The 20,951-nt window shown below is 40.4% G+C and overlaps 1 protein-coding gene across 2 annotated transcripts; it reads left to right on the plus strand.

Moving 5' to 3' along the window:
* Nucleotides 1–5,535: 5,535 nt before the first annotated feature.
* On the plus strand, nt 5,536–19,377 carry LOC141949849 (carbonic anhydrase 3-like). 2 transcript variants are annotated; one of them, XM_074883923.1, is made up of 7 exons: nt 5,536–5,655; nt 5,728–5,925; nt 9,145–9,263; nt 11,201–11,293; nt 13,151–13,216; nt 15,729–15,884; nt 17,064–19,377. In XM_074883923.1, exons 1-7 carry the CDS (start codon nt 5,619–5,621, stop codon nt 17,181–17,183), a joined length of 789 nt encoding a protein of 262 aa, XP_074740024.1. In that variant the 5' UTR covers nt 5,536–5,618; the 3' UTR covers nt 17,184–19,377. The 2 variants fall into 2 exon arrangements, with proteins under 2 accessions (XP_074740024.1, XP_074740033.1); XM_074883932.1 differs by lacking the exon at nt 17,064–19,377 and adding an exon at nt 16,647–16,750.
* Nucleotides 19,378–20,951: the final 1,574 nt, after the last annotated feature.

Below are 20,951 nucleotides of genomic sequence, written 5' to 3' on the forward strand. Positions count from 1 at the left end.
ATTTCTGTGGTCTGATTAGGGCTGTTCCCAGGTAGATGTTACTGCCAGAGTATCATGCAAGATGAAGGTCATGCAGAAAACTCTACCTTGATATAGAAGAGTTGCCAATCTGCTGGAATTTCCAAACAGACACGTCCAGACCTTATAAAAGTGAACAGTATAGGTCAGAGTCTCATACTTGGATTATTTCAAGTCAGACTGTGCCAGTGTGTATAAAAGTAGACAGCCCAGCTCAGATTTGGATTTCAGTGTGAGTGCCATACAAGCAAATCCCTATGGGAAAAAGAGTCATCTTCCTGCAGAGTTTATTAGTTCAGTTTTTCAGGTCTGGAAGACGTGTCTTAAACAGGCAGTATATTTTTGTTGTACCAGATATGCATGGGATATTTAACAAATTTACTTTTTTTTTTTTTTGGCTACTGATAGTCTTTTAAGTCTATGCTCATTTTAATAGATTGCCACAAGGAAAACTTGTTCACCTTTTAGTTAATTTTGCTGAAGTCTGGCTTATTGTTTCCATGTTTATTGTATTTCATGGACTAAATGTTAAGTCTGCAAATGGTGATGTAGGTTCTGAGCCACAACAGGAGAATGATGGGATTTTGCAAGCAAGGTACTAGAGTCTGAACTGTGGACTGCTGAGTTATATGCCTTCTGAAATGGAAAGATGCATTAAGAGTCTGCCCAATGTTTGTCTAGATGTGCTACATTCTGCTGTTCATCAAATGAAGTAAAGGTAACTAAAGAACTCATCATGTAAAAAAACCAACAAAATCGACCCAATATGCTTCTCATTTTCCTTTGGCAGATCTTCCAACATGGATCTGGCTGTCAATGGGGGTTTCCATTCATGCCTACAATGTTTTCCGTAGCATGGCATCCCAGTGAAGTGGAAGGCATATGACAGTTTGGCTTTTTGGCTATGGCATGCCACCATGGCATCCCTCAATCAAAAGCACTGAGTGACATGCCTTTCTTGCACTGCCTGGCATGTGCAATATGTCAAAAAACATTGCTGCCCCTTCCATATTGTATATTATCAAATTCTTTTTGTTGTATTGTTTTCTTCCACGAGTTATTAAATATAGTGGAAGATATTTTATATTTGGATTGGCCACAGGCATTGAGTAAATGCTTTTGCTTATTTAACAATGTGCTTATTGTGGGCACATTCTGTGCTCCGGTAAAGCCCTTTGCATGAAATCACCCATGGGAAATAGCCCTGAGCGCGGTGGAACCTGGAAAACTTAGCTTTGAGCAGGGGAATTCTTGAACTACATCCTGCTGGCGTACTTACTTCTATGTGTCCCCTTACAGTCAGTCATTCCTAGCTGTCAGGCTGGCCCCTGGAGACTGCTGGAAATTGGCATGCTGAGGTGGAGCAGCACTCTGGTTGTTCTAGTTATGTCAAGGTATTGGCCAAGCTGGTCATGGCTGGCAGAGCCCAAAGCTGCTGTAAGTCACTTTTCCATGCATCATTCTTCTGTACGTGCTTTGTGTGCTTTGAGTAAAGCCATGGCTCTGAGCCATTTTCCAGACTCCTCTTATTCTTGCTTTCCATTCTCAAAGAAAGCATCTATGATTTCAGGTAAGGTATTTTTGTTAGCGAAATGAGCATGATTATGCCTTTTGTTTAGCAGAAGCAAATACTGCATCTGAGCTGCAAGTCCAACAGACAGTGTCTCATAGCTATAGCATGTTCATTAGTACAGCTCCCTCTGTTTCGATTTGTACAAAACACTCTTTTGGAGGAAGAGTATCTTATTGGTTAGGTACCCAACAGGACAACTATACTTTATTTATTCTGGTAAGTTTTTGAAGTAAACTGTTGTCACCAGCTGCCCGGCTGTGATTCTGTGACTGGGTACCAGTTTCAGACAAGAGCATGTCTGCAGTTACTGTGTAGGCTAAAACCTCTCACTTTCAGTCTCATTTCATCCCACTGCATTTCTCTTCAGTTACAGGCATGTGTGATGCATGCACTTGCCTACTTTACATGGGTGGTTTTATTACCATAACAGAGAAGCAGTTCAGCATTAAGACTGCTTGTTTATTTCCATTGGGATGGGATTATACTACTTTTTGATACTACATTTTTAAAGATACAGCAGTGATAGGAAGCTGTCTGGCAGGCATCTTTCAAAGCTGAAACATCAGCTGTGTTCTTTAATGTCATCACTTTCCATGCTACGTCACTTGCTTTTTACTTAAGTCCTTACATTATATGTGCTGTATTGTTGGATCATTCTAAAAGGTCAGTCTGAGAGAAGCCAGATTTAGTATTTATTCAGCCTGCACTTCACCTAGCAATCTCCAGGTGACGCTCAGATCACTTCTACCTTTAAGGACAAAATCAGAACGCTATGAACAGATGCACAGCTTGCTTTCTGCAACTAAAATCACAGATAATGACTTTACTAATAATTTTTTCCCCAGACATTAATGATGCTGCTGAAATCTGCCATTTGCTTTGGTCAGTTTGTTTCAATTCTCCGGTTTTCCTCTTACCTTTCCTTCCCTGATTTCTCAAACCTTTATCCTTCTGATGAAACAGCTGTCAACTTGCTATGTCTTCCAGTGCTGCTGAGTATTACTGCATTCAGATATGTTCCTGAGCGAGTGTGATCTGATTAAAGCATAGAGTGAGGAGGACTGTATTGGATTCCCTGCTGTTTTGCAGTCATCCTGCCTACTCAGAGGTAAACAATTTTAGCTAGGATTTTTTAAAGTGTATAAGAGATGTAGGATGACTTTTATGAAAGCCATCCTTAAAAATGTTGTACTTCAATTCTCCACCAGAACAATGGGCATAATATAGTTTCTTTTCAGAAGATATTGCGAAGATGCTTTTATTAGTGACATACCGCAGTACTGTGGGTGAAGATACTGCAGCTGAGCTCACAGAAATCCTGAAGTTTTTCATGAATGGTATAGGTTGATCTTGTCATGCTCTCACCTTTGCTATTTCAGATGGCTATTGGCTTTCTAAACATGTCAAAGGTTTAGAAAATAGAAAGAAATCACTGCAATACAGCTGTGAATGCACTAGGTAACACTGGTCTTCTTAAATGTCTAAAACTGTGGCCTTTTCCATGACAGAATTGTTTACTTCCTACAGAAAGCAATGTTATGCAAGTTAGATGATAATGAATTTCTGAGCCAATATCAGAAGAAAAGGATAAATGTGAAGGTAGGTCCTACGGGCTACAAAAGTAATTTTATTGTGATTATCTCTTAATGCAGATAAAGCTGCTACATTTTCTTTGTGCTCTACCTTTGATGATGGAAGCAACAGGAAAAGAATACCACCACCACGAAGTCAGTGAGATGCTGTGATAATGACTCAGTGCCTGGGGCCGACTCCAAGTACCCACGCTGTTGATCCTAGCATTTGTCACTTATGTGTAAGTCAGTGCCTAGAAGCCGCGACCTGCAGAAGCTGACAAAGAGCTGCTCCTCTGGGTGCAAAAGGGCCAGCTCATTGGAAAGCTAAAATATGAAGACTTTTGCTGTAGGAATGGGGCTCCTTAATAGAGAAGATTGTATAAATTCTCATGTAGAGGAATGAATTGAAATACTAAGGGAAAGAACTGACTTGCGCCTTTTTCTGTGTAATACAAATCACGTCCCTTACCTCCATAAATGGCTTCAATAAGCATTCCTTGTATATATGAAGTTGATTAAGTCTCTCTGAACCTTCAATAAATAAGCCCACTAAAGCTGTCTGTTTATACAGACAGAAAATGAGCTGCTCCAGTTAGAATTTCATGAGCTCACAAATGTTTCTCTCTAGGAAGATGAGGTAGAAACCATTTCAGAAGGATTAATGTCTAAGCTTTCTGAATTAAAATTGCAACAGGTGTCAATTTTACATGCCTGTCCTCACAACAAATGTGACATTATCCATTTGATTGATGACAGAGTAAAAGATTGTATTTTCTTTTGTTTCAGAGTTCTCTTTTGAAAGTGGAAAGATGTTATTTTCCATACCATTGTACCTAAATCACATCCTAGTTGTTCCTGAATTGAATTCTGCCTAAGGAAAATATGAGGAACCACATTATTTGAAGGACAATTTGATAATGAGCACATTCCTAAGAGAGAGACCTTGTCCTACCTTTCTCTCAAGGGGGGGAGGTCTACTTATGATTAACTTCAGAGCAAGAAGAATGTACTAAACAAGTTTAAGAAAATCATTGTAGTTTCCCTAAGTCCATGTTTAGTTAGCTACAGTCTAGCTATATAGGTAAACTAGAAGAGGAACCTTTATCTTCCAGCTGGTTTTGGGACATGAAATACGACCATATTAATCTTAGGCTCTGTATGTGGCAGCTTCTCGACCTTTTCCCTGTACCTCATCAATAAAAAGGGTTTACAACCTCTCAAAGCCACAGATTTATTTCCATGCTACTTTCCAGTGCTGATGGGTACAAGGAGCATTTGAGCAAGTTCATTGCAACGATGCTGGAAATCTCCATGGTTCGTGATGCTTCTTGGCTGACTCCCAAATATTTAATTTGGGATATTATTTACCTTGAGGTATGAAGTTTGAGGTAGTATTTAGCTCGAGGTAGATATAGTTGCAGCAGTAATAACATGGACTGACAAAGCCATGGGAGACTGCCGCAAAGCTGGCATTTGAAAAAAAAAGCTTTGAGTATTCAACATAGATGTAGAGACAAAGCCAACTAACACAACCATACTGATCACTAACTCTCCATCATCCGAAAAACAGCTGTTTTCATGATCGAAATATTGATGGCTAAGTTGCCTAATATGAGAAACACATTTGGTGTAAAGCTCCCTGAATGAAGGAGATTCGACAGGACGTCAAACACAAATTTGACCGAATAGCCAGGAATGGCCTCATCTGGGGCTGGCAGAGGCCAGCTTTGCATAATGGCAAGGGTTTGCAGGCTATGAGATATCCTTCCAGGCAGATGTGGCGTCTTGCAGAGGGGTTAAATGGGAGTATTTGTGGGAGCCGTGAAGCCACAGCGCTGAAGCTCACCCGCCCTGGGAGCTCGCTCAAAATCAGCCGGGTGGCTCCGCGCCCGCCACGTCGCCTGCAGGCGGGGGAAACCGCGCCGGCCGCGCCGGGCTGGGGATCGCGCCGCAGGGCGCCTGTGCAGCGGGGCAGCTCTCCGCGCAGCCGCTCCTCCGCCCCAGCCTGGCTCCGCGGCCCCTCCGCGGAGGCTGCGGGGCGCTCCCGCCGTTTCTGCCGCGGGTTCGGCACCAGCCCCTGCCCGCCCGCTCTGCTGGGACCCTCGGGGCGGCGCCGCCGCCTCCTCCCCAGGCCCGGGGCAGGGCGGGCTGAGGCGTGCCCTGCGGGAGCGGGATGGAGGGATCCGCTGCGCCCCGCCGGCATCCCGCTGCCTCCTCCGGGCAGAGAACACGGCTCTCCCCGCCCCCCCGCTCCCCGCCGCCCCCCACCCCGGCCCGCCCCGCAGCCTCCCGCCGCCGCCCTCCCCCTGCCCACCCCTCAGGGGAGGACGCGAAGCCGCGGTGGTCTATAAAAAGCCCCCCGGGGTAGGAGGGTAGGAGGGAGGGGGCAGAGCGCCGCTGGGCAGCCGCGGGGGGTGAGCGACGGGACGGGACGGGGCGCGGACAGCGGCACCATGGCCCAGTCCGTGTGGGGCTACGACAGCGACAATGGTGAGTGGGGGCGCGGGGCCGCCGGGCGGGCCGGGGCTGAGCCGGGGCGACATTTCCTTGCCTTTCCCCCAGGACCCGACCACTGGCATGAAAACTACCCCATGGCCAAGGGAGACAAGCAGTCGCCCATTGAGATCAACAGCAAAGACGTGCAGCATGACAGTTCTCTCGGCCCTTGGCACGCCAGTTATGATCCCGGGGCAGCGAAAACCATCCTGAACAATGGGCGCACCTGCCGAGTTGTCTTCGATGACACCTTTGATCGATCAGGTTGGTTTTTGGTTTGGCTTTTGGGGGTTCTTAGGAATTGAGGTTTGCAAAGTGCTGGGAATCAAAACGCATCCTGCGGTACCTGGCCTACGGAGGCGGGCAGAGAAAAATCTTTTGGGTACGTAAAAAATGGTACGTGGTCCCAGAGTTTATTCTGGTGGATCCAGCCGTGTTTAGGTCCACTATAGGTGGGACAGAGAGGCAGTAGCTGCAGGGGCACCCCTGAAATACAGACTCATCCGGAAGGTGGACTTTGCCTCCCCAAGTCACCTCCTTCAAGGCGGACACCGCATCCTCAGCTGTTGCGTAAGGTGAGAGACTGTCATCCGGGGGGGTTTAGTGCACGCTCTGAGGCGCTTCAAAAACACACAACTCATGTGTTTCCACCAACTGTGATCTTGATTTCTTCTGTCAGTACAGGATGTCTTAAGAGCCTCATACCCCGAAAAAGCTGTGAAAATAGCATTTATGAAAATAACATTTCATAGCTTCTGGAAATCTATGAAATGGCTTTGTTATTTAATTGAGAGAGCAGTCTCTAATCGCCAAGTTAAATTGATCAAAACTTGATTCCAGAGCTATATGAGTGTGTAGCTCTGAATGCAGACAGGCAACAACAGCCAAAATAAATAATAAATTCACAGTACCCTAGAATGTGTATAATACATCTCCAGACTGTATAATACATCTCAAGACCATGCAATAATGATCCGTCCTTTATCAAGAAGGAACCAGTCTAATTAATGGAAAACACGGTTACTTTCCATTGTATTTTTCTACATCTGCTTTGATGGCATTTGTATTCAGATTTTGTTCTTAGTAAGCTATATAATTAATGGAATATATCTGCACTATATTGAAAGATCACCATCTCTCTTGTTTATCTTGATGAGCTCATTGTTTCCTTGGACTCCTTTATTTATCATTACAGCTACCTGTTACTGTTCCAGATCTTGCAGATGGAATCTAAGCTATTTAGGACAGGGAGCATCTCTTTGTTATGTATTTGTGTGGTGCTTTAGTATTTATTAACACAGTTTCTACACAGTGGCCTCAGACAAACCATAAATAGCACTTTTGTTAAAACATGGAATGCTCTTCCAAAAGCACTGCATAAAATCAATGCCATGGCTCAAAGCATGGGAAGTAAATTCATTATAAACCTTTTCACATGGTGGTTCTGCTCTCTTTCCAGTTTCCTAAAGGCTGAAATGTTTAGACAGAGGCTGCTCAAGAACCTGTCTGCCCAGGGAACTGTTGGAGAAGGACCCTGATTTGGCCTGGCAGAGTGCAGCCCTTGGTCTGCGCAGCCCTTCCTCTGAATCATCTTCCCGCCATTCCCTCCCCAACTCTCCCCTCCCTATCATCTCTGTTGTTCCTCTGGACACTCAGTGTGTATATTCCCTGCTGCTGTTACTAACTTTCTGCAGGCTGTTGGACAGTAGTTCAGGGTTCAAGCGTTTCATAGAGATGTGTCTGATTGGAATCAAAAACAATGTTTGACAGCTCTGAAAAAACACATGAGGAAGCATTTCATAAACATAACCTTAATTTGTTGGTTTCTGTGGTGGGAACAGCTGAGGATAAGTAGTAGTCACAGGCCTGATTTAAACTAGAAAAAGAAATCTAGCTTGAAGATAGCCTTTTTTTGATTGAATCACGTGGAAAATTTTGAATGTTAAAAAGATTTATGCTAGAGAGATCTGCATACCATTATGAAGTGCTGTCTCCCAAGAGCTTCACAGTATTTGAGCTCTGGAAAGGGCCACTTACAGAAACAACCGCTAAATGAGTTTCCAACTCTCATACTGATTTAGCTTGTAGATGTAGGTAGATCACATAAATTCAATTCCTGAAAGTTGCTGCCTCCCATTGATTTCACTGTGAAATGGCAAGCAAATACTTGTGAAGATTTGGGCCTTAGAGTCTATGCCTTATTTTTCCTACATTGAAAAGAGAAACAATAACAATAATAATAATAATGATGATATTATTACTATTATTACTATTATTATGTGATATATTTTCCATTGAAGGCTTCTACAGAAGACTTACTCAATACTGTATTGATTTAGTTATGATGATTTATTTCTGTATGAACAAACTCAAGAAGACCTGCATGCCTAAAACTCAACACAGTGCTTTGTTTCAGCCCCCCATCCCCACCCCCGCAATGGCTGTGTCACTTACCTGCTAAAAAGAGAAACTGCAAAGTAAAACCTCTTGCTCTGTGTAGGTTTTCCAACACATATGATATCAAGAATTAATTTGAGACCATTGGGCACAAGAGGATTTAAATATTATTTCAGTGTTAACTTTGAACTTCAAAGCTATTGGTAGAAGTTCAAACTTGAATGCTATTTAAACAAGTTCTTCTGGCACTGCAGTTGTAAACTGCATTATCAGCTTTCTGTGTAAGGAAACACGTCTCATTCCTGCCTTAGGTAATGAATGAAAAATGTATTTGAGAGCTTACCCTCTAAGCAGTCCCTGTTCAAAAGAATCGCCAAACTGAAAGAGCAGTGTGATGTTTTGAAAGTCAGAATTGATGTAAACTGTCAGACTGATGCATGGTCAGCATTATTTGGCTAACATCAGAAATAATAGCTTCTTAATTTGTTTCACTGGTGGCAATGTTAAATGTGGACTATAGCTTTTGCTTGCTCAGGAACGCTTTCTAACTCATTTGACCTAAACTCTTTTCTCTTTCCTCACTTTCAAGAAATAGATAATTTTTTTTTTAGAAGCAGCAAACTATGCTGTAACCACTGTTCAGATGTCTGAACTGTGAAAGGTATGCCAGTCATGGACTAGGGGTACGCTTCAAAGTACCTTTGGGTCAATTTCACAGTCCTATCCCCAGCCATTTCACAACAGACCATTTTCTTGACAAGAATCAGCTGTGAATACCTTCCTTCTCTCTTCACATCAGGAACTATAGTATGTCCACTTGCCAAGAGAAACGGGACTTGTTGGGGTTCTGGGGTTTGAATCTGGGCTTGACTCACAGCTTCCACAGTTTTCACATCAAACAGGACTCTCCCTTGAGTGATGACAGAATTCAGCCCCAATCTTGTAAACTGGTGAGTGTTGTGACCCCCACTGCAATCACCTGGATTTACAAGAGGTACTCCACACTTTTAAAAAACAGGTCCCTGTTCAGTAAACGTGTATGTCAGCGTTTTGTAGGCTAGCGTTGATGTAGATTATCAATTGCAGTGCTGAGAGGTGGGCCGCTCACGGGAGCCTACAGGCTGCGTCAGCTTCACTTGCATTGGGGTTCCTCTGACGACCATGGCTCTGAGCATGTTATAGATGGGGTGAAATATGCAGCAGAGGTAGGACCTATTTTTAATAGTAGTATTCAGTACTAACTGGAATTTGACTGATTGTGCATCTGAACAGATTAACCATTCTCCCTTTTGCAAGTATTTATGTTTATTTCTCCTAAAATCTGTCGATGAAACTTGTGAATACTCGTCAGCGTGCAGTGGGATGAGTTGCATCTGCCAACAAATGTGTCTTTGCAAGTATATACTAACGTGGAATTTGCTTCTTCAAGAAAGAGGTTTTGCTGATACTTTAAAATGTTTTAAAAATATTTGAGATTAAGTGATTTGTTATTTTGAGATAAGAACTGAGCTCTGTTTTTTGCTGTTTTTTGGCTTTTAGCTGTTTCTGGTATAGCTTGAATTACTAAGTTTCAGAAAGCATTACTAATGTATAGAAAAGCTCTCTAAAAGCACACTTGATAAACTGACATTCAAAATTAGATCTGTCTTAAAACTGATTTAGAGTGGTAAAGAGTATCTTCTAGTTTCTGAACATCTGTGCTTTAAAATCTGTGTGTTTATTTTCAGGAACTGTGGTAAACAGATGTTGGAGGTTTTTTTTAAAGTAAACTACTGCACTATTGTTGTCCAAATTTGCTAAAATTCGTGGCTGCTCTAGGCCCTGAAGATTTCTTCAGGTAATAAATGTAAATGAATTCACTATTGATGCTAGTGAATTACTAGCAAATGTTACCTCCTTCCTCCATCTTATTTGAGAATAGGCTCAAGATATATGCCTATGCCCACAAATAGCCTGCAGTAGTGTTTTCCTGCCTTCCACCTATACTCTCAAGATGCAGAAGAGGATCTGCCCACTTATTATAGGAGAAAATTCAGGCAGATATTTTGCAGAGACAGCGTGCACAAATATTGCAGAGATGTCTGTGAGTGATGGTGTGTTGTTTTGTTTTGGTTTTTTTTCCCATTCCTTAGCCACAGCCAAACTGTGTTACTGTTCTACTTTCTGTGGCTAACTAAAATTCTGCTTCCTCAAGCTATTTCTTGGTTAGATCAAGCACAGACTTTTTACTTTACTTTTGTTTGCAGTACTCAGATATTTATTGACAGGAAAAGAAAGCCTGGAATATGTGAAATTTTGCAGAATGCAACCAAAGATGTATGGCTGCTCCACCTTAGGAATGATAGCCTCAAGAGAAAAGAAACAGAGCAATGCATTAATTTATATTTATATTCAGGGCAAATGAATTTGTTGCTATTTTAAATAATTGTTACTATGCTTAAAAAAATGTAAAAAATTTGCATTCAAAATACGCACCAGACTCCTGGGGTTTTTTTGTGTGGTGCTATATTCCAGACACTACTTATTTTGAGATTCTATACTGCTGATTGCAGCATTTGTAGCTATATGCAGGAGCCAGAGATTTTCTGGAAGGAGATGTAAAAACTTGAAATATATCCTGAAAATACAGCATTGTTGGAAGTGGAAATGAGAAAGAAATGTCAGGTTACTATCTCCACTCCTTTCCAATACAGTGTGCCGGGAGTAGTGAGATAGAAAACAATAACGTACGTGCTACATACAACCCAGTGTAAATCCTTGAGCAGTTATCTGCATAACATGAAGATCTAAAAATCTACTTTGAGTTGAAGTGCATGTTAGTAGGCGTTTTATGCACTGCATGTGTGCATGTCACGTGCTTGGGTTAAATGGTTTATAGTTGAATTTTCTGATTAATTTTTAAATGCATTGTGTGGTAAACTCCATTTTCTTTCTTTTATGCTTCAACAAAGTGATGCTTTATAGAAAGTCTGAGCATATGGACACATGGGAACAGGAATAGGAAATACTTACGTACAGTTTTCTTTTTCATGTTCATTCTTTTACTTACTGTGTACTGGAAACTTTTCTTAATGTAAAAGTTTGTAAGATTGTGCTGTTGTCAATTTCTTGCATTTATAACTGAGGTTTCATTGGTTTTTAGTTACATATGGTACACTGGAATCCAAAACATGGTAATTTTGCTGGAGCTTTGAAACAACCTGATGGAGTGGCTGTTGTGGGCATTTTTCTGAAAGTAAGTGGCAAATACTCAGTCTTTAATTTTCTGTATTTTTCATCTTTCTGTAGTGCCAGGGAAAAAAGTTCCCATCGTTTTTCCCTGCACTGTATCATTTTACAGGAAAACATACAAAGCGATGCACAGACTGAAGTCACACATGTCCTTGGGCCCTCCAGATTCCATGCACTAACCCGTTCAGAGCCGACTTCTGACACCATTCGTGACACCAGTGGCACATATCATGGGTGGTATTGAACAAGAGACACACAACTTCAAGCCTGGGACACTTGCTAACTTTGTCCCTGGTGGCTGACCAGCTCTTTGCTGTGGTGTGTACTGAGTGAGGAGGACAGTCTGCATAGGAAGAGTGTTTCCTCCTGCCCTTTGTCTGCTAGCAGGTATTGTATCTGCCTGTCAGCAAGGTTATGTTGACTGATTCCCTTCCTTGGTCTCTTGCTGATCCCCACATAAGCTGGGAATCAAAAGGAGTTCAACGAACCTACTCCAAAAAGAATTGATGGTAAAAGAAGTTCACTGAACATTTTAACCTTGAAATACAGCGCCTTCATAACAAAATAATACTGCACCAATATTTTCCAATTGATTTTTTTATAAACAGAAAGAAAGCAATCATAGTATCAAATCTGCATGTGGTCTAGGACACTAAGAAACACTAACAGGCAGACAATGTAATTATGCAAACTCCAGCTATGTGACTGTCGTTTTACCTGCAGGTGGGTATTTCAGTTTGAACACAGTGTCAAAGAATAGCTCTCCTTTTATAGTTTTATCATGAGTAAGCTGCGTTTGTACAAGCAGTAGCAAGTGGATGTAATTAATTTTGCCACAGTGTCCCTGGACAGGCTAGATCAAATGTAATTTTAGTCCTGTTACACTGTGAGCCAGCCTGACCTTTTTCTTGTGGTTAGTTTAAACTGAAGGTCAGCACCTGTCTAGATTCTCCCCTCTGACTATGTCCTTCAGTTATTCCCCCTTTGTCATTTCTTCTGGTCTCTTTTAGGCTAAAGCTTTATCTTGTAAAATACAATTTAAAAAGTATAGCATTATTTTCTTATTAACCATGCTAAGGTCAGCTAAAAGGTCTAGAAAAGTAAGTAGTATCACTATATCTTCTCTGGCCCTCTTTCCCAATTTCCTTCTTGCTCTTTGACATAGGAGCCATTCTTTTGCTCTGGGTTTGTCGTGTTCCATGACTAGGTTTTTGGATATTGGTAAAACAAAGATTGAATTATCTCCTGAAGAACTGAATTTAATCTACTTCGGAACAAGACTTGGCAATAACAGTACATCTTATGCATACCATCTTTTATTCTTCTGGGATGCAGAGCCATGTCAAAGCTTTTGGAAGTGCTGAACATCATGAACATAAGCAATAAAGTGACCCCATAGCTTGAGGAGGTCATGACATGAATCTCATCATATGTCTTATATCAAGTCTCATCTGACTGCATATATGCTGCAAAATGTTGGAAGTGTTTGCAGGAACTCCAGCTCTTCAGGCTGTCAGCGGTTTGCCGAGTGCTCATACGTCTCGCAGTGGTTGTGGGTTGCTTTCAAACCAGGGGCCAAGGGCTGGGCCTTCGAGGGTGTAGATGACGTTGTCCAAGTGCACAGTTTGTTCCTCAGAAAGTGAGAGTTGCCTTGTAGTCTTTCAATCCATATTTTAGTTGCAAAGCCAGTTACTTGAGTCTGCTATTCCAGATGTTCTTTTAACATGCATAATTTTGTATCAGTGTGTACCAGATGCTCTGAGAGTACTGCTGCCTAACTTGACAGATGGGATGTACTGAATTTCTTTCAAATACTGTGGAACATGATGAAAAAATACCATACTTGTGCTTTGCATTACAGGTTGGAAAAACTCCCAAGCCAGAGATTAAGAGAATTCTTCAAGGAATTGACAACATTAAGACCAAGGTATCAAAACTATTTTTGTGATACAATGTAGTTGAAAAGCAGCAGAAGCAGAAATAAGAAGTTCAGATTCACTCTTTTTGGCATCATTCTGATACCTAACAGTAGCACCAGAGGGGATAACACTGGACTGTGGAGTAGGACACTTTCTTTTATTAAGTAAACATATAATTCCTTACTTCTGTAAGTATTCTTCTTGTAGAGGATTTTGTATCAATCCTTGCATGCACAATTGATAGTCTTATTGATACTTCTCTGTAAAATTATGATAGTGTGCAAATATCAAGAAGAAATTAAAAGCTTTTTGAAATTGAGGACAGCAGTGGCCAGCTGTGTATAATTCAGTCAGAAATTTAGTTAGCCTGAAATGAGAAGAAACTAGCAGGAATGATGGAGCAAGCTCCCAGTCAGTGTAAGGGAAATTAAAAACTTTATTAGTTTTAAGACAGAACTGAATTAATTTATAAAAGGAATTACACGGTAGTTTCTGTACCAATCCTAAGTTCTGTCTTCCTATGATACTAGTACAAATAGCATTGCAAACCTATTCTAAACTGTTTTCCAGTTTAACTAATGATCTATGACCCAAGTCTGCACCTATTAACATAGATACAACTGCAGAAGGGATTTCTTTGCAGAAAATTGTGATGCTGCATCTGTTGTTACTTAACATAAACCTAGCCTCTAGGTATACTTTAGCAATTCTACTTCATGATAAGCTTTATGATTCTAATGATGCTAAAAGTCCCTTTTTTATTTGACATTGAACATACCACCAGATCCCCAGGACTGAATTTTACAAATTTTGTAGGCATTTTCTTCCAAATGTAGCAAACTTCTTGCATTTCATTTATGTACATACGTACTGCCATTGGTGTGTGGGTTTGAGGCTGAGATCTGTTCTCACTCAGAGTCATATTAATTTTATTTTTTCAACCTTTTCTTAGTCTTCAGATACAATTCAGTTCTTTCTGCTAAGGGAACTGAAGGTCATTTTTTTCGCCCTACCCATTGCTCCCACTTCTGTATCAATGATATTTGTCTGATACAGATTCAGCTTTCTCTCATAATCCCTGTATCATTTTTTGGCCATTCACATGCAGAAGAGCTTTGCCACAGTTAATAAAAAGTTGATCAATCACCCTAAGAAACACTGTCATACAATGATGACAAGATGGCAGTGATATCCACTCCAATACATTCTATATGAGACTGCCTAACTGGAGATTTTATGACTTCTAACAGCAAAAAAATAGAAGTCTCATTTCCTACATACAGGTATTCTCTGTAGTGGTTCTGAAAAAAGCAACAGTTGAAGAAAGGCAGAGAAAGATAGGTGCATATGCAAACAACCTCATCTTGTATTTTATCTCATATCATCACATTCATTTTACCAAGATTACTTATTTTTCAGGAAAGATTAATGGATGGTATCACTGATGTATTTATCACACATGCAGTTCCAATTGCTCTGATGCATTACAGGCAGCGGACTTGGACACCGTACTGTATTTACTGAAAAAGCAGAGTTTTATTGGTGAAGTTACTTGCAAACACATATTGAACTTGCAGAATAATTTTGTCAGGAAGATATATTTGGAGTCTTGATATTATTCTTTCTACCTGTATTTTGTGCAAGGATATATGGAAAAGACTTCAGCTCCTCCAATTGCTCTTTGCAGGGTAATACTTTGTTCCCAGATGCTTCCCAGCAGAAGATGCTCTGTGATAGGAGAAGGAATTAGGAGTAATAGATGTTGCTTTCCAGAATGGCATCCTAAATACCAGTAGAGAAATGGTCACCAGTAGAGTCCTTGTCACCCTGAGGGGACATAGGAGTCTCATCACAGTCCTGTGGAGATACTCTCCTGAGTATCCTATTCAGTGGAAGAGGAAAGCTTCTCAGGAAATGTTGTCTGGTATCTGCTGTTCTCCCTTCTCTGGTGATAATCACCTTTAGTTGTAAGACATTCAAGATCCAGTATTCTTCCAGGAAATATTTTAATTTTTTACATTAAGTGTAGTAGTGCCAGCGAAAAGATTGAGAGTGTCACCATGACAGTGTAATTAGAGCACAATATTGGGAGGAGAGAGATGCGGATTTAAATTGCTTCAGATACAGGAGAAGACTCTAACAAATCTGGGATAAATGCCTGGCAACTGTTCTATTGGATAAAAAGGGTACCAGTACCTGCAGTGCCACAGCCTTTAAATTTTATCCCAAGTGACCTAAAATAAAGTAAAATTTTGATAATTCCAGAATAGAAGAATTTAACAGTGAGTTTGCTTTGGTCCCACACAACTGAGTTTGTAATTTCTTTTAATGTATTAATGGAACCAAAATGTCAGTTATTATTAATTGCAGGGCAAATGCTTGACAGGAAGAAAAGGAGATTGATCTCTTGAATGAGTCTTGATATTTAATTACTTCCTCTTTAATAACATAGATACTGATGTCTTTTTAAGATGCATATCCCTAGAGTTACTGCAGAGAATTATTTTTTGTTTCTCTAAGGGGAAAGAGGCTCCTTTTCAACACTTTGATCCTTCAATTCTTTTCCCCAAATCTCGGGACTACTGGACCTACCATGGTTCATTCACTACACCCCCCTGTGAGGAGTGCATCACCTGGATTCTCTTGAGGGAGCCGATTGAAGTCAGCCCAGACCAGGTAAATTCCAGCTAGTTCTGCTACTCCTTTACCAGTTCTTAACAGTGTCTCAGTAGGTCAGTGTGATGATTTGCAAGCCCTGTGTTACCTTGCATTTTTTGATAAGGAAAACTTTAGCTGAGGACTGTGAGAAATTGCCTGCAGAATGGATAGTCGAAATGGCCTGTAAACTGACCTTGAGAATCAGGCTCTCTTCCTAGACACCTCCTGGAATAGCTTCAGCAGGAGTGTTCTTGGGATCCTGAAGTCACAAAATTCAGCCGTCACAGCAGCTTTGGTTCACTGTCTGCTCTTCAGCATTGAGTGGCCAGTGAAGACTAACATTTAGCTGTTTTCCCAGTTTAAGAAATGGCTGGTCCAGATCTTGACTTCCAAAAAGCTGTCAGAAGGATCATACTAGCTAGAACCTTCAAACCTGAATGTTAATACAAATTAATCTACTAATTGTATTCATATAGCTCAAATGTGCATTTACACGGGAAAAAGAATAGAGAGCCTGTCTGAATAAGATGACCTTCTGTTCAGTTCTTGTGTTAAAACTTTTGGTTATTTATACTGTTCTCTGCTTCAGCAGTACAAGTCAGGCTATAGCCTTTTTACTGATTTGGCTGGTTTCAGAACATATTTGTTCTGCATTCTGATGAAAGGGTAACAATTAACAAAGCAACACTGAATTTAAATTAATTTGGAGAACAAGAGCTGAGTGCTGAATTCATGATTGAACTTAGTCATCCAGTTGGCATACATTTCTCTGCCTTACAGAACAAAATACGAACTTCTGCAGACCCGCTTTTTCGATCAGACCGCCTTGCCTAGACTTAGATGTGCACCCTCCTTCATGGATAGCCACATTTTCACAAGTGATTTGACTGCAGTCCAGCTCCAGCAGGGTCACAGGAGGACCCTACTCCTTTTCCACATTGTGAGTGTGGGTCAGGGAAAAATCCAAAAGAAACCCAGGCAAGGGTCAGGTGATGCATTGTTCTATGGATGAAGAGTGTGAAGATCCACAGAAACAGTGCTAGCTGTTGGGCTGCAGTGATCTCTACCAATAAGCTCTACCAGTATGCTTGTCATATATGAAAATTCCTTTTCTGTCTCAGAGTTTGCTCTAGGCATCAAGGTCCACACTGCTTCCAGGTGAATTCACATGTACACTGTAATTTTTCTTCCTTTCAGATGGCAAAGCTTCGTAGCCTTTCCAAGAACGGTGAGAATGAACCTGTGAACCCACTGGTTGATAACTGGCGCCCACTTCAGCCTGTGAAGGGCAGGGTAGTGAGATCATCATTCAAGTGAAGTCTCAAGTCCCACTCTGCTGAACCTGAGTGAGAAAATCCCTGCATCCCAAAGTGTAGTTAGTTTTTGCTGTCTACTGCTTTTCCTCTGGATCCAGATCTCTGTTTCTCAGCTTGAAATTCTGAGTGGTAAAACTGAATCTGATTTTGAAAGCAGAAAAAATACTGTATGCAAATACTAACCTTAATAAGGAATGTAAGATGTACATGATTCTTGACCACAAATGCCTCAGCATTTGTGATGGTGTCACTTCTCTGCCATGTGGTCTTGGAAGAAAAATGGGCTCAGTTTTAGTATTTAAAAATAATTTCAAAGGAAATGTAGTAAAGGCAGAAAAATGAACCAGTAGTTCAGGAAAGCAGAAATAACAGTGGGTTAACAGTACATGAACGGGAGGTAAAATGCCTGCTCCTACAGCATCTCTAGTAGTGATCTTCCTCAGATATCCCACCTCCAGTGCAAACATCCAAAGAGTAAGTTTAACATAACAGATTTTTCCTTCTCTCTCTTGAGAAGGACGTTCTTCTCCTATGAACTCTTGTTCATAGTTTGTTATCCAAGATTAGATTAGTATTCTGAGGATACAGTCAGGCATACTAAGCTTCTGTGCGTGAAGAAGAAAAGATACCTTGCTGTCATTTCAGCATTTGCTGTCTTTGCCATGTCCTGCTGTTGCCCATTGATCTTTTCTTCTATTACTGCTGCTGTTACTTCACCCATCCAGCTGTAGAGTGCTGCTGGTATCATGTTGCCTATTTAGTGTAGCAGCTTTAGTAATGCTGAGAGGGAAGTGCCTTTCTTCTGCTGTTACCTCCCAGGATGATGGATTTTTAGTTTTGATGCTGTGCCTGGTTTTTTGTTTTTGACATGTGAGTCTGCATATTAATGATTTCACCCATTATAGATTTTGTTGAATATGGAGAGGGTCTTTGTGGATGACTCATATGTGTCATTTGTCTGCCCCACCACTGAAAAATCCATGTTAAGTCACCTGTTTGTTTATTGTGACTCTGTATAGTTAGAGACTTTAAGTGGAGTCTGTTTAGCTCTGTTACTTTCTGGGGAGACACATCGCCTCACACATAAGATCCGAGCAAGGACTCAACTGGCAGACAGAAATTCTAAATCATCTTTCCCTGTCCTTCATCATGTAAACTTTATCATTTCAGCATGCTTCCTAAACAGCATAACACAAGTACCATCTAGGTTGAACCCACATGCAGACTATGTGAGTAAAGATCTGCTACATTATATTCACCATCAGGGTGATTATTCAGTATTGTACATACAGGAGACTGGACGGTCGAAGGTGGTGTGTAAAGCTTCCTGCAAATGAATCTTCTGGATTCTTCATATTCCTCTAACTCATCAGTAGGTGGCAGAGGGTGGTGTTCTTGATGTTGCCACAAACATGTTCACGGCAACATTTATGAGGGATATGTCCAAGTCTGAAAAAAGCAGGGTTACAAATGGCTAGAACAGGCATTTCCCAGTTCTCCTTCACTATTTCACTTTTCACCTTTACTAGAAAAATGGTGCTCCAACAGGGAAGTAATGAATGGGCAACATTGGACAAATTCTGCTGTTATTACCAGCACAATTCAGTGAGAATTCAGGAATGAAACTGAGGGCAGAGTTTGATCCTTCGTATTCATTTAGAAATGTTCGAAGAATCGCTGAATTCCCGTTGAGAATTAGCGTTTCAGTTTATTAGAAGTGTATTTTGCTTAGTATAAAACAGTTTCATTTTAAAAACCAGGTTCATGTCAGCAGAAACTAAAATATTGATGGAATCCTGTTTACAAATGTTTTGGCATTGGCTTAATCTTATCAGAAGATCAGCTTTAGGTATTACGAGTGCAGCACTTGCAATGGTACTGATTTAAGAGTCTGTTAGATCTTTAAACTCCTGAATCTGTACATCTTCTCAACACATAAAAATGTTTCTACAGAAAACTCATTAGCAACATTTTTTTCTACTGTACTATGTCTTACATGTAAAATTTCTCATATTCATATGCAGTGATCTTGGTGTTGAGAAAATGTCAACACAAGTAACCGAGACAAGAGTTTGAGTCTTTTCTACTTAAAGGCCATTGACTGTGATGTTTTAATCTCTTGTTATTGGAGCCTGCACTTGAAATAACAGCTTTTGTGTCTTCAGAGAACCAATAAATTGACTTACATAAAAAAATGATTTCTGGTTTTATTTCTAATGCTGAGCAATGATTGAAAATAACAAGAACTTAGTAGAAAACCTTGCTACTCTTTGATACATATGCTTGTAATACAAGAGTGGACAGACACTCTAGTAATCACCTTTTTAGCTGTTGGAGTTTAGTTTAATATCTCATGCTGGTTTCTGTGTATCTAATCAAACAGATCCTCAAAAATATGAGACATCAGAACAGTATCACTTGTTTTCTGTTTTCAGGTACAAAAAAGTGTTTATTTCTCGCCTGGAGACAAGCATTCTCTTACATCTTCCCAAAATTCATACATTCATGTCTGATGTTGAATATCACTCACTTGGATATGAATTTTGGTTTCTTGTAAGAAGCACATGATCAGTTAGTTGAAGTGTTACATCATTCTGAAATGTCCTGATTAATATACTTTTTAGGTACACACACTTGTTAAGAGTAAAATAATACCTTAATTGCCCGCAAAATCAGATACTGAGTGCACCTACTGCTTTTGAAAGGCAGAATAGGCAGATACAGTAGTTCCAACAGCAAATGCATGCTTTGTGTGTTAGCACAAAGGAAAATACAGTCTGAAATTTATATTATTCCCTCATGCATTTGTTCTGATTCCATTCTGTCTTCAAACTATTACTGCACAAAAGCACCAACTTCATTGCAGATATGCTCTACACTTCTGTTTTTCTCTTGAAGAATAAAGTACATGTAGTTTTACTCCACTGCCTTTCTCTCTGATGAATAGTGTAGCTTAGTATTGATCATCTTGGTAACAAACTAAGAATATGTTATGTGGACTCTAATACTGCTGCCTCATCTATCTTAAATAGAGAAAAAAGCCTCTGAGCACTGATAAATTAAAAAGTAAATATTACCCTAATCAGTGTAATGCAGTAAATCCTTGACTGCTTTAACTTATAGAATTGTATATATTAATTTCAGCAGGGCAGGAAATGATTGAAACAAATAGCCATCTATTAGGTTTTGACAGACACTGAAACCCTCCTGGTTTCCCATACCTCACAAGAGCAATTACTAGAAAATTAAAAGCTTATTCATACAGGCTCAAAGCTTTTTTATTAACTGAAGCAAGTCCCCCACCATCTTTCAGTTGGGTGTAAATTCATAACTGAACTGTGAATTCCTGGTATGACCCTCTGTATACAACTAGTTATGGTCATGCATTTCTACTACAAAATGAAGAGAACATGTATTGTTTTTACTGCATCTCAGAGAAAGACTCCCCTGGATCTGCTTGCTGGCATTTATCTGCTGAGTAATCAGAGTTAAAGAACATTCATGTTTTCGGTGAGTTTAGCAAAATAAAACAATATCTATTTCTTCCCAAGGTATTTTGTTCCATGCCTCAGCAAAGGAAGCAGCTATACAGTATGTGTTCCACCTCATCTATCTGCCTTTTATCTCAATGATTTCTGGCATTTATCTTTGTCAATACTTCAGCACAAAGCATGTATTCAGGAATTATTTTATTTCCAAAATGAAGCATTTAATAGAACATATTATAACATTTTCCCAAAAAAAAGAGTACAGCTAATGTACAGCTAAT

This window comes from Strix uralensis, chromosome 1 (assembly GCF_047716275.1).
Source record: "Strix uralensis isolate ZFMK-TIS-50842 chromosome 1, bStrUra1, whole genome shotgun sequence".
Taxonomy (NCBI): domain Eukaryota; kingdom Metazoa; phylum Chordata; class Aves; order Strigiformes; family Strigidae; genus Strix; species Strix uralensis.